General features: G+C 38.8%; 1 protein-coding gene across 4 annotated transcripts in view; it reads right to left on the reverse strand.

Annotated features, from left to right (window-relative positions):
- IGSF11 (immunoglobulin superfamily member 11) overlaps positions 1-8,964 on the reverse strand; it is a 116,774-nt gene extending 107,810 nt beyond the window's left edge. For 2 of the 4 annotated variants that reach the window (XM_073009744.1, XM_007985722.3), the window contains exon 1: positions 8,634-8,964. In XM_073009744.1, the coding sequence (XP_072865845.1) occupies positions 8,634-8,685 (52 nt within the window). In that variant the 5' untranslated portion in view covers positions 8,686-8,964. The remainder of the gene's footprint in view (positions 1-8,633) is intronic. The other 2 variants (XM_073009745.1, XM_007985721.3) reach the window with 1 other exon arrangement.
- Positions 8,965-12,519: the final 3,555 nt, after the last annotated feature.

Here is a 12,519-nt window from a genome sequence, read left to right on the forward strand (position 1 = left end):
CATAATGGAGAAACAGCTAAAAATTATGGCATACTTGCTATGAAATACTAAACTTCCATTAAAAAGAATGAGATAGATCCATGTAACAGATGTGGTAAGATGCCTATATTAGGCTGGGCACAGTGGCTCACACCTGTAATCCCAGCACTTTGGGAGGCCAAGGCAGGCGGATCACGAGGTCAGGAGTTTGAGACCAGCCTGACCAACATGGTGAAACCCCGTCTCCACTAAAAATACAAAAGTTCTTCTTAAAAAACTTCTTAAATACTTTTTCATTGAGTTTTTACCCTAGAATGTTACTTTTACATGTTTTTAAATTATAATACAAAACAATGAATTTGAAATGAGTTCCTTTTTTATTGTAAAATAACACATGTATATTCCATTTAATGCCACCCCATATAGCACAGATTTATTGTATGGCTAGTTGTCTCTACAGCAATTCCAAAAAAAAAAGAGAATCCAACATTCTATTACAGATACCAGCATTTCAAGTATAGTCCATGGGCTGATGCAGATTCCCAAGACCCTTTCGGAAAATCAGTGTAGTAAAAACTACTTTGCTTACTAACAGTGCAGTTTTATCCCTTTTTTCCTGGGCTAACATGTGCATTGATGGTACAAAAGCAGTAGTGGGTGAAACTGTTGGCACCTTAACACAGGTCAAGGACTTGGCATTAGACTGTACTAGTAGTCACTGTAGTCTTTGCTATCATGTAGTCACAGTTAAAAAAGAAAAAAAATCCAGTTTCACTAAAGAATGTCTTTGATGAAACAATAACAATAATTTCATTAAATCTTGACCTTTTGTAATATTCTGTGTGACAAAATGGGTAGTATAAAACGACTTATGCTGCATACTGAAGCAAAATGGTCATCTCAAAGTAAGGCACTGGTGCAATCATTTGAGCTCAAGGCTGAAAGAACTAATCACTTTTCTTCATATCTACTTGAATGAACAACTCGCAGACTATGGTTAGTCAAACTTATATATTTAGCAGACATTTTCTCAAAACAGTACAAAATGAGACCATCACTTCAAGTGAAATAACTGACAGTCATTTGTGGGCAATGATAAAATTCAAGCAAACATTAAAATTTTGGAAAACTTGTATCTGACATTGTGAGCTTAACAGCTTCATAATACTTAAAAGACTATTCTGATTACCTCAGTGGTGATATTGATAAATGTAATTTTTAAATGTTACATAATATGTTAACATTTGTAAGATCTGTGTAACAAAGTGAACCAATATTTTCCAATGATCAATGCATAGATTTATGAAAAATCATGCATGAGTAAAAGATCCATTCAAAGTGCAAGATAAACCAATGAATTTTAATATAACAAGTAGGAAGTGTTCACCGATATGGTTTCTGGTTCCACATTTCAACCAGTCTGTAAGAAACTACTGCATATCATGTTTTGGTAGAATATCAAAGATGAATATCCAAAATTATCTGAAAATGCTATCAAAATACTAACTATCAGTGTGAGACCAGATACTCTTCACATTTTCCACCAAACCAAGTTGATACATCGCAATAAATGAGATGCAAAAGCAGATAGGAGAATCTGTTGTCTTCTAATAAGCCAGACATTAAAGAGGGTCCCAAAAATGTGAAAGTGCCACTTCTCTCACTAACATTATTCAGTTTTGGGGAAAAAAACGTTAATTGTCATAAAAATATTTATGCCAACATGTAATGGATGTCTTGTTTCTAAACAGATTAATAGATTCTTTTAAATGTTCTCACTTTTAATTTCTAATACAGTATCAATAGACATAATCCACATAAACTAAAGCTCTTTGCAGTCCTCAATAATCTTTAAAGCCCTAATAATCTTTAAGGCCCAGAAGTTTAAGAATCTTTGCAGTACACTGTTAACTAATTTTTCACATGCCTTGCATACTGTCTTAAGTCTTGATCAACAAAGCTATCTGTATTTACACACGAGCAATATACATAAGTGAACTGTACTATAGACTTTCTTAACCAATAAAAGCCTAAAATGTTAGCCTGATTTGAACATATTCTTCAAGAAGTGATGTTTACTACAGTAGTGCAGCCTCCGTTTCTGCCATGTATTCTATGTTCTGGCAGATGATCTTGACCCATTGGGGCTAAAAGAAGTTCTATACCTTATAATCATAGACCTGGCCCAAAGAAAAAAAAAGATTAAGTATTAAGCCTTGGTGTTTGATGTTATTTAAGTCATCTTTAAGTATATAGTGCAGGATTTATGATTAGTAAACGACTTTTGACATTTTGAGAGATGTATAAATACTTCAGACTGACAGTGTGGTCCATAAGGGTATAAATCATGTCTGGGATAAACTATGAATGGAAATACATAGACTTCAGGAGGAGGGAAGGGAATAGGAGAGGCAGACAACTGCCAGTCTTGCCAAACTCCCCCAACATAAGGTTGATTTATAGTTAATGCTCCTATTGCTAGACAAGTGTCTCCAGTACTTTGTATACGGTAATGTAGGAAGAAAGAGGGTGGCCTCAGGCTACAAAAGATGTTATTTTAACTAATTATCTCCATCCTTGGGAGACTAGTTCTAACATACAGGTCCCTCAGGACTAAGAACACCAGACATGAAAATGGTAAACTTCAAGGTTCTAAAGAAATTGCCAAAAGTCCAAGATCATTCCTTACAACATGAAGCAAAAGCTTCAGAATTTCTTAGGAAAAAATTTTTCAAATATTTAGGATTAAAGCTAAGCTAAAAATCTATTTCAAAAGATCTGTAAGTATTGAAATTTTGAATAAACTTCCACAGAAGTCATAAAATTTGGAAAAAAAAAACAAACTATGAAAATTGATCTCTATCACCTGTTTCACAAAATATTTACCAAGGTGTAAAGATTAGTTGAAGCTGACATAGTCACACCAAATCCCTAAAGAAACTTGTAATAAAAATTTTATTTTTCTTTAAAAAAGAAAATGCACTTAAATTTTCTTTGCCCACTGAATAAGTTCTGTGGGCATACCAACACCAATTTCCTGGTTTTGATTTTGTACTCTGGTTTTGGGGGATGGTAACATCAGGGGAGGCTGAGTGAAGGGTGCATGGGACCTTCCCATACATTTCTTACAACTTGCTATGAATCTATACTTCAAAATAAAAAGTTTAAAATATGAAAGAAAAAAAAAAGAAAACAACAGTCTTCTCAGGGGTACCACCTACATTAGTAAACCTTCATTCACAAGTGTCTACTGAGCATTACTATAGTGCCCAGCATGGTAGACATGGTACTGCCTTTTGGGGATAATACACACACACACACACACACACACACACACACGAGAGAGAAAGAGAGAGAGAGAGAGAGAGGTAGGGGGGAGAGAGAGAGCGAGAGACAGCAAAAGAGAAAGAGCGCAAGCACAGGGGGAGAAAGAGAATTCTATTATAAAGTTAACTTCGTTAAACAAGGGGAAAAATATTAGCATATAACTATGCCCACACTCCCACATACCCCCACCAACGCTCACCTTCTATGGTGATTTCTGTGTCTGCCTGGTTGGCTCCAGGGTTTTTTGTAAATATCAATCCTTGAAATGGGTAGAGCTGAATAATTGGAAAGAACCAGGACTGGATTTATTACCATAGAAGAACCTGATGTTACTAGCAGAGGAACATAACATCTTCCAAAATGGAAGGAGAAGATGACAAGTAAAAAGAAAAAACAATCATTAAGGGGAATACAGAAGAGAAAGGTTTTATGTGTGTGACTGCTGTGAACAGTGAAACTTTGGGCAAAAGTGAGTAAAGGGGTTCTCTAAATTAGGACACTGTTATGTTTCCATTGTTGGGATCTTCAACAGACTTTGGTAAATATTTAAACTTAAATTTCTAAAAATATTGAACTAATAATTCTTTTAAGACCAGTCTACAAGTGGCCTCATCACGTTAAAGTTACATTCACAAAGTCATATTGTATTTAATTACCTATTTGTTACCCTCAGTGAAAAAATGGCATTGGCTTTCCAGTCCCACAAACCTATTATACTTTAACCACCTATTTCAACCCTAAACCCTGTTCTACTACCATTAATGGCTGCTAACGTTAACCTAATTATCTGAAGATCTTCCCAAGGAACTCTACATGATACAAGAATTTTCTGAACTCGGTCCTTCTAGGATCTGTTTCTTTCCAGGAATCCTTTTCTAAATAAAAGTGTCCTCTAATACTGTCAGCTTATTTCTCTCTCAAGATCAACAGAGTTAACTGCTAAATGAAAACAAACCAGTAAGTAGACTTTTTCAAACAACTTTTTATTGAACACACTTTGCCCATAACAGTAAATTTGTATGGGTTTTATTCTATTCTGTAAATATTCTAGTGACACTTATCAAAATATGATCCTTTCTGTAATATATGAGTGAGGCAGAGCCATACTGTACCTATATAATATCTGATGAAGGCAATGATGATGTGGTAGATCATTGGCTGAGTCTATTACTTGCAAATTGGAAACACATTTTCTCTCTGTGGCTAACTTCATACTTCTACAATTTAAAACCATCACAAATGCAAACTACTACTCTGGTCTTGTTCTTGGGTGGTAGAAAACCAGGTACACAGAAAATTAATTACCAAAACATTAACAGAAAAAAAAAAAATCCTTCCATGGTTTAGTAAGATAGGCTTAACTAATAAGTAAACTAATTAACTTTCCACTTTTAAGACCAAACTCAGCTCAAATCAGATGGCTTTTTGAATACCACCCAAGAACCAACAACCTCTCTGAAGCCAGTTGCTCACAAAGTATGATCAAGAGAAGATTTCAGATCCTCCAGATGGTGTGGGGGCAGTTCCCAAAATGCAGGGATGAGATGTATTAGTGCCAGCTAGTCCTCACCAAACAAAGAAAGAGAAAGTTGAGATGACTGTGTTCACTTGAAGTAAATTAGAAAACAGAAATTCAGCAAACCCTCCTCAAACTGCCTAAAATAATTAAATGTTGAGAGAGTATAAAAAATTATCATTAGTCTAGATAACAACAGATTTGGAATCCCTATTCTAAATAAACTAGTTATGGGGCCAGGCGCGGTGGCTCAGGCCTGGATTCCCTACACTTTGGGTGACTGGGGCGAGCAAATCACTTGAGGTCAGGAGTTCAAGACTAGCCTGGCGAACATGGTGAAACCCTGTCTCTACTAAAACTACAAAAACTACAAAAATTAGCCAGGGGTGGTGGTGGGCACCTGTAATCCCAGTTACTCGGGAGGCTGAGGCGGGAGAATTGCTGGAACCCAGGAGTCAGGGGTTGCAGTGAGCCAAGATCGCACCACTGCACTCCAGCCTGGGCAACAAAAGCCAGACTTCATCTCAAATAAATAAATAAACAAACAAACAAAGTAGTTACGGATGGAAAGCCTTAGTGGGAAAGCCACCATTTTCTGTACTTTCTCCCAGCTCAGTAAGTACTTCCTGTCCCTTGTTTTGTATTACTCACTGCAACTAAAGAATCTTTCGCACCAGCACATCACCTTGTTTGACAATAAATCATATGGCGTAAGTATGAAGACTCAAATGAGAATTTTCATTATAAATCTTTCCACTATGAAAGTGTGAAAACACATTTCAAAATGTGCCACATACTGTTATCCGGGGAGGGGAAGCCAAAACAAGTACTTTTACCCCTTGCATCATTACCTAGTGTCTGACAACAGTTCGAGGCATAACGCTTTTTAAGCGCTTGGTAATTTAATATTTAAATTGCTTCCTGAATAGTCCATGTTGAATATACATGTGTGTTAGGCTCAACGTCTCTGAAATTTTCATCCCATAGCTGTCAATTTTCATATAGGTTAAACTACAGATTTTTACTGACAGGTGAATCCTTCTAAAACAATTACAGTATTAAATTCAGAGTTGAGAAACTGGATTTTACAATAAATTTTTAATAATGGTAACACTGAAGAGGTTCACGACTTTTTTCATTTTCATAGCATTTTATGTGGTCGTTTCTTTCTTTTTATACATTTTCTCAAATTCTGAAAAGTTACCTGCTATTTCAAGGAATCACAAGTACAGGAAACACTTTAGTTATATCTAACCCATTGGAAGAACTATAAAGAAGTCAGCTTTTCAATTCAAATTACCTTTGAAGTTACTTCACAAATATAAACAAAATTAAAAAAAAACAGAAATAGAAACAGAAATTTATCAACATTGATTTTCTTTCATTTATTGAAAAGACCCTTTATTTCTACCTTTGGTGTATTATTTCATTGTAGTGGCCACTACTATTGGTTATTTATCTAACATCCATTCCCCTTTACCCCTTTGTAATAGAACCAACTTTGTTCAGATATACACCCCTCCTGCTATTCCACATTGAAAGTTCTGGGGATGAACCATAATTCATTCAAACCAAGTTTGCCCTTGACTAGTTCAAGAATAAAATTCGGTTAGGGCATAGTACTCTCCTGGAGATAGGTGTGCTGGCACAAACAAGCACGCTAACTGTTCATCCTCTTTCCCCCCGCCCACAGTAAGGAAACTGAACATCAGTACTTTCTCCATGGCCAGCCGAATAAAGCCCAAACGCAGCATTCAAAATTCTCTACTATCTTGCCCCTAACTACTTTCTGGCTCTTTCTCCCTTGCACACATCTCCTGCTCTAGCAGCTCGGCCTTTCAAGAGTATACCCCTGCCTGTTCCACTTCACATCCTTCCTTCAGGCTGTTCCTTTGGTTAAGAAAGCCCATCCACTACCATCTGAGCCAATTCATACCCTACTCATTCAATGCCCAGAAAAAAAGGTAAACTTTTCCAAGAAGTCTTACTTGATACTTACATTAACAAATAGAATTCATCATACATTCACTGTATCATAAATTATTTGTACATACTTATAGCCTGTTTTAAAAATGCAAACTCCTTACGGGCTGCAGACACTCACACATACACCGTCTTTGTATTCCACCACCACCTTTCCCCACCAGATACTCAAACGCACAGACTGATGGCTCTGTAAATATCTGTTGAACAAATGAACACTGTTTTTGAAAGTGGAAAATGCCTCTACATAACAGGTTATTGCCAAGACTGAGATGTCCTTGGAAGTCTTTAAAAACATTCTTGTATGGCTTGGGAATAGTTTTGCTGAAGAAAAAAAGAACAAATCAGATGACCTTGCAAGGCTGATTCTGTGAATTATATCAACTCTTTTAAAGTACTGCCTAATACTTCAAAAACAAACTATACACAAACGCTATTTACAAAAAGAGTAGCATTTATTATAATACACAACTTTAATAATAGATTGTTCTACCAAAAATTTGAGCCATTCTTGTAATATTGGTAATATTTAGAGCTGTGTCCAAGGACTTCATAAAAAGCCAATTTACTCTCTTATTTAACACTTAAAAAGTAGTAGGACAGAGAGAAAAACTGGCCATCTCAAACTAGCAACAGTACAAAAGATATTTGGAAGCACAAGTTCATAACGTACATATTGATGTTACTGTCTGCATATTATCACTAAAAATATACCTACTGAACTCTAGAAAATTATCTGTAATTTTGATGATTACAGCTTCACTAGTTTCTATGGAGAAGACATACAAAAAGTTTTCGTATTCTCTTCTCCCCTATTCAATGAATCTGCACAATTTAAGTTGGCTAGAATTAGGTTACTTCAAAATCAGTTCGAATAAGGCCATAAAATGACTGGAAACATGCTGGTGTATCCAGAAAAAAAAAAAAACGAAACAGGGTTAACCACAAAAAGTTCCATAAATCACTGAACCTGCTTTTTAAATAACACCCTTTAGAAAAAAATCTCAGTAAATCTCAGCAATAAATGGGACAGAAAACTGGATTGCACAGGACAATGCACACACAAAAAACAAACAGCATTGTACAGGATGAAAATCAGGATCTAAATTAATATGATAGCTATTCACCGAAAATAAAATGTAAGAAAGATTAAGCAGAGAGTAGAAAATTAAATTTATAAACAGATGTTTTTAAAACCGTTAACACGAAATTTAAAGCCATTTATTTTGCTCTAATATTGTTATATTCTGTGTATTTTTGTGAGCCAACTTAAGTCATCTAGAGATGAAGTTAGAGTATAAATTATTGTTTTCTAATACAGTATAGCACAGTATACAATTATTTTTTAAAATAAAGATCAGTTTCGGCCAAAACGTGTATAGGCTTCCAAAAGGTTACGTTAAAGCTATAAAGCTTTCCAAATGATTTTAAAAGCACTTCTAGTTTTCCTAGGGCCGCCTAGTAAAGGCAACTGATTCTAACTACAGTTTCTAACTGGACCAGTGGGTAAGGGAGTTCGTTATCTAAAAACGATCCTGCATTCCCCACAGCGCAGCGAGGTGAGAGTCGGGGCCCAGCCTGGGACCGGAGGTAGTGGGGCGAGTTTAGTTACCTCTCTGATGAGGAACACCTGGGCTGAGCGGGCGGGGGAAGCAGCCGCTGCAGGTGCGCGCGAGCCTCGGTCGCAGCAACGAACACGGCCCCTGAGAAAGTTGGACTCTCGACCCTCGGCAAAGCAGGGAGGCTCTTTGCCGTCCCCAAACAGCTTCGCCCCGGGCTGGCCGACCCAGCCTGGCCCCACTGGGAGGAAAGGGTTGGGGCTACTCACCGTGCAGAGATAGGAGCAGCAAAGGCGCCAGTGGGGAGCGCCGAGAAGTCATCCCGGGGCCGCAGGGAGCGCGCCTGCCGCCTACCCGGCTCCCGGTCGCGGCAGTAGAGGCGCGGGCGTGACTCTCCGCGCTCTTTGGGGCAGCCTGGTCCTCCCGGACCCAGCGCCGGGCCGCTGTCCTCCGCGCGGAGCTGGGACCGTCGGACGCACAGAAGAGCCAAGTGCAGCTGCAGCGCCGCCCGGCTCCGCGGACGCTGAGCTGTGACCAGAGGCGTTCCGGGCTCGCCAGCCGCGACCCGCAGCTCACGGCCACCTAGCCCTGCCCCAGGACAATCCGACCCCTCGCGCCGCCCGGGGAGCCACTCCCCCCAACTCACGCCCGCTACTTCAGCCGCAGCTCGGCTCCTCGCCGCGCCGCCCACTCGCCCCACTCGGTCTCCAGGGCAACCGCGGCTCCAGCGCGACGCCTGGCGGCCCACCCGCGGAGCAGAGCGTGGCGCGCAGCTGGCGCGGCCCCCGCCACCTGTGCACCGCGCCGCCCGCTCCCCACACGCCTTCACCGGTTCCGGGAACCGAGGGGCGGGCGCCCTCCTCCCCGGAGTTAGGGCCCCTTCCTTGCTCTAAACCCCTCCGCAAACAGGTGGTCGGCCTGATGCATCCTGGAGAGTTCTAGGAATGACTTTTCCACAGCCGCCTTCTGAGCCTGCAAGAGTCTTTCCTGTGGCAGTTTTCGGATAATTTATGTTTGGCTTTTTCATTTTCACTCCTCTCTTATAAAACCTAAATAATCTGAAAGAACCTGACTCTGGTAAAATTAGGAATTCCTAATTTTACAGTTTTTTGGTTTTGTGCTGTTTCCTGGATACCTTTCCACCGTTCTTCCTTGAAAAGTGGATAGGGGCTGTACCATACCGCTAACTCCCCACTCCTGTCAGAGAGACTGCCGTCTTCTCTTGCCCCTTTTGTAGCCCTTATGTCAACTTCTAATATTTTAAGTTTTCCATCTTAAATGTTAGTGCTTTCTTAAACTGACCTTTAGTATACATGTTAACTAGTGGGAGAGGTGCATTTATTGTAATGGTGGTTTAGTTGGGTTTTTGGTTGTTGTTTCTTGTTTGGGTTGGGTGGGGATAAGGACTTTCCTAGCATCTGAAATTATTTTACTTAAATATCTACGTACATCTTTTCTTATAAAACCTATCTTTATTGCCTTACATTGGACTCTGCTCGTTATTGTACAACTCATAGTCACTTCCTGCTTCAGCCTCCAAACGGAGCCTTCTAAATTTGAGGACATACCTGCCCAGGGGATGCCAACCCATTTTGGTCAGTTTCTACAGCAGCATAAATTAGGATTCTCGGAGCCATTCAGAAATTGAGCCCTCATCTGGCAAATACAGTACTCCCAGGGAAACTCAGAAACAAAAATAATATGCACAGAAAAAAATATGTAAAATATTTTTAAACATACATTTGGACAAGTATTGGAAGATATATGTAAAATTAAAATATCAAGATGGTGGAGTTATGAATGTACTTCTCTTTTGAAAATGCAGATGTTACATTTTTAAGGTAAAAAAAAGGAAACATGTTAAGAAATGTTAATAATTTTTAACAAGAATATCCTGAAAGGATAAATTTTGACTATGAATTAGAGATGCCTCAACTTTGCTCACTACTTCCAAGTTGCTAGAATTCCCTACCAGATCTCTAATGGCAAGAAATAAATGATGTGATGGTAGAGTTTTTCATATTAATAACAAGTTTAAATTTCCAACTATGATATCACGAGGCTCATTCTCATTCTTTTAAACTCCAGGGTGAGGACTAGTGTTTCTTTTTTCCATCCAGTTCAATTCCTCACCCTCTCTTGTACATATTCCTGCAGTCTAATCCGGTCCTAAGCAGGGTATAAGAGTAAGCAATATAAGAAAAACAAGGTCGCTGTCAAGTGATAGGAGCTACTCAAAGCAATTCTTCATGTCACCATAATCCCAGATATAAATATAGAGACAGAATATCCTTTAAATAACCTACTAATCTGAGCTTAAAGCCCTGATAAAGCAAGTTATCTGATATATTTATCACATCAATTTAAGAACTATTTACCAAGTACCTACACTTTGTAAGGCAACGGGTTTAAGGTTAAACCAAAAAAAAAATGACCCCTGACCCCAAATAAGTTCCAATTGCATATGGGCTACGTCTATGCTATCATGAATCAGCAGATAAGAGTTCTGCCTCTTTGTCACCTAAGGATAATTCTGCCTTGCCACACAAGAGCTACTGAGTCATTAAGAGGACAGTGCTCACAGTTCAGTGAAGGAGCCCTTTCAACAGAAAAAGAAGTGTGGCTTCTGCAGGGAGAGTGAGGATGATCAGATTTAAGGAGGCAATCCAGCTGCCCAGAATCATGGGGGCAGATGGTAGCTGGTGGACCAGAAGAAGGCAGATCAGGAGTACTGGAAGCTCCAAGTGCTGTGTACAGAGGCTTCCAAGGACACTCTCCCAGGAAACAAGAAGTGTGGTTTTAAAAAAAAAAATTCATAGAGACAATACCATTGGCACATACTTCGAGTAATTTTTTATTAGTAATGATGAGTTTCACCAGCTTTTATCCTAATCTGCTTTACGAGCACAGAATGATTTCTTTAAATCCCTTAAGCATTCTAAGTACTAAAGACACAGACAACATGTTATATTTGTATAACACTTTGCACATTTCAAAGTACTTTCACACCTATCATCTGATTTGATCTTCACAGCAAACCCCGGGGAGATGGGTAAGGCACGGATGATGACCCTGTCTTCACACAGGAGGATACTGTGTCTCAGAAAGATCAAGAGACACCTCAGAGATTGCAGATGTAAATGGGGACACCTGGAACCAGGGTCTTATTTACCATATAGTTTTTTCTACCACACCATGAAGTCTTTTTCTTTTATCTCTTTTTAGACCAACTTTTAAAAAATTATAAATGATAGTGTCTTAAAGCCATCTGAGGGTAACACTGTACTTACCTCCTAAAGATTTATCCCACCTCTGCCCTACCATCATCACTACCACACCCAGACACCACCTCAGAAGCTATAAGATTTGGATGAGATTGGCCCCACCCTCATCTCTGAGGGAGTTGTAGTTGGTCTACCTTACCAAGAAAGAAATGGAGAGGGGAATGATCAGAATGAGGAACCCTGGTAGAAGACTGTGCTATATAGCACCTTTGACTCAAAAACATTGATGATGTGAAAATAAGTCAGCTTCTAAAGTTCACATTTTAATCCGAGGCAAGCTTCTTTCCTCAACCCATCAAAATGCTGGACCACTTCTTTCCACAATCAGTTTATCTGCATTCAAGAATGGAAAATTAACTTTCTTATTAGCTTAGGAGGAACATAAGAAAGAAAAATGATGTAGGGAATTATAAGGATTTCCAGTGCCAAGTATAATTTACTTTTGAATCAGCCATTTTAAGTTTTTAATACCTCAGATCCCTCTTCATTCATGTATATAAATTAAAGGTTAATTGCATGTAAGTTTTGGTTGTATTTGTCTCTGGAGTGTTTTATAAGAGCATTGTTCTTAAAGTTAGGAAAAACCTGTTTGATCCTTGTTTGAGCCAGTAACTCATTCTGTATATATTTTAACCCAGCTGCTTAGAGACAGCATATAGTCTAGAGCACAGCTTAGTCCTTTTAGAAGTAAAATTTTAGAAGAATTTTTCTCCCTCCCCCTCCCCCGTTGCAAAATGTCAAGAAAAGCTCTAAAATAATAAAGGAATGGAGAAGAAAATAGTGGCATCATTACAGTAAGACAGAAAGCAAACCAACAAGTGTTTATTGTATGTTGACATAAATAGACCACTTAATATTTTAAAACAACACT

Source organism: Chlorocebus sabaeus, chromosome 22 (genome assembly GCF_047675955.1).
Source record: "Chlorocebus sabaeus isolate Y175 chromosome 22, mChlSab1.0.hap1, whole genome shotgun sequence".
Classification (NCBI taxonomy): Eukaryota; Metazoa; Chordata; class Mammalia; order Primates; family Cercopithecidae; genus Chlorocebus; species Chlorocebus sabaeus.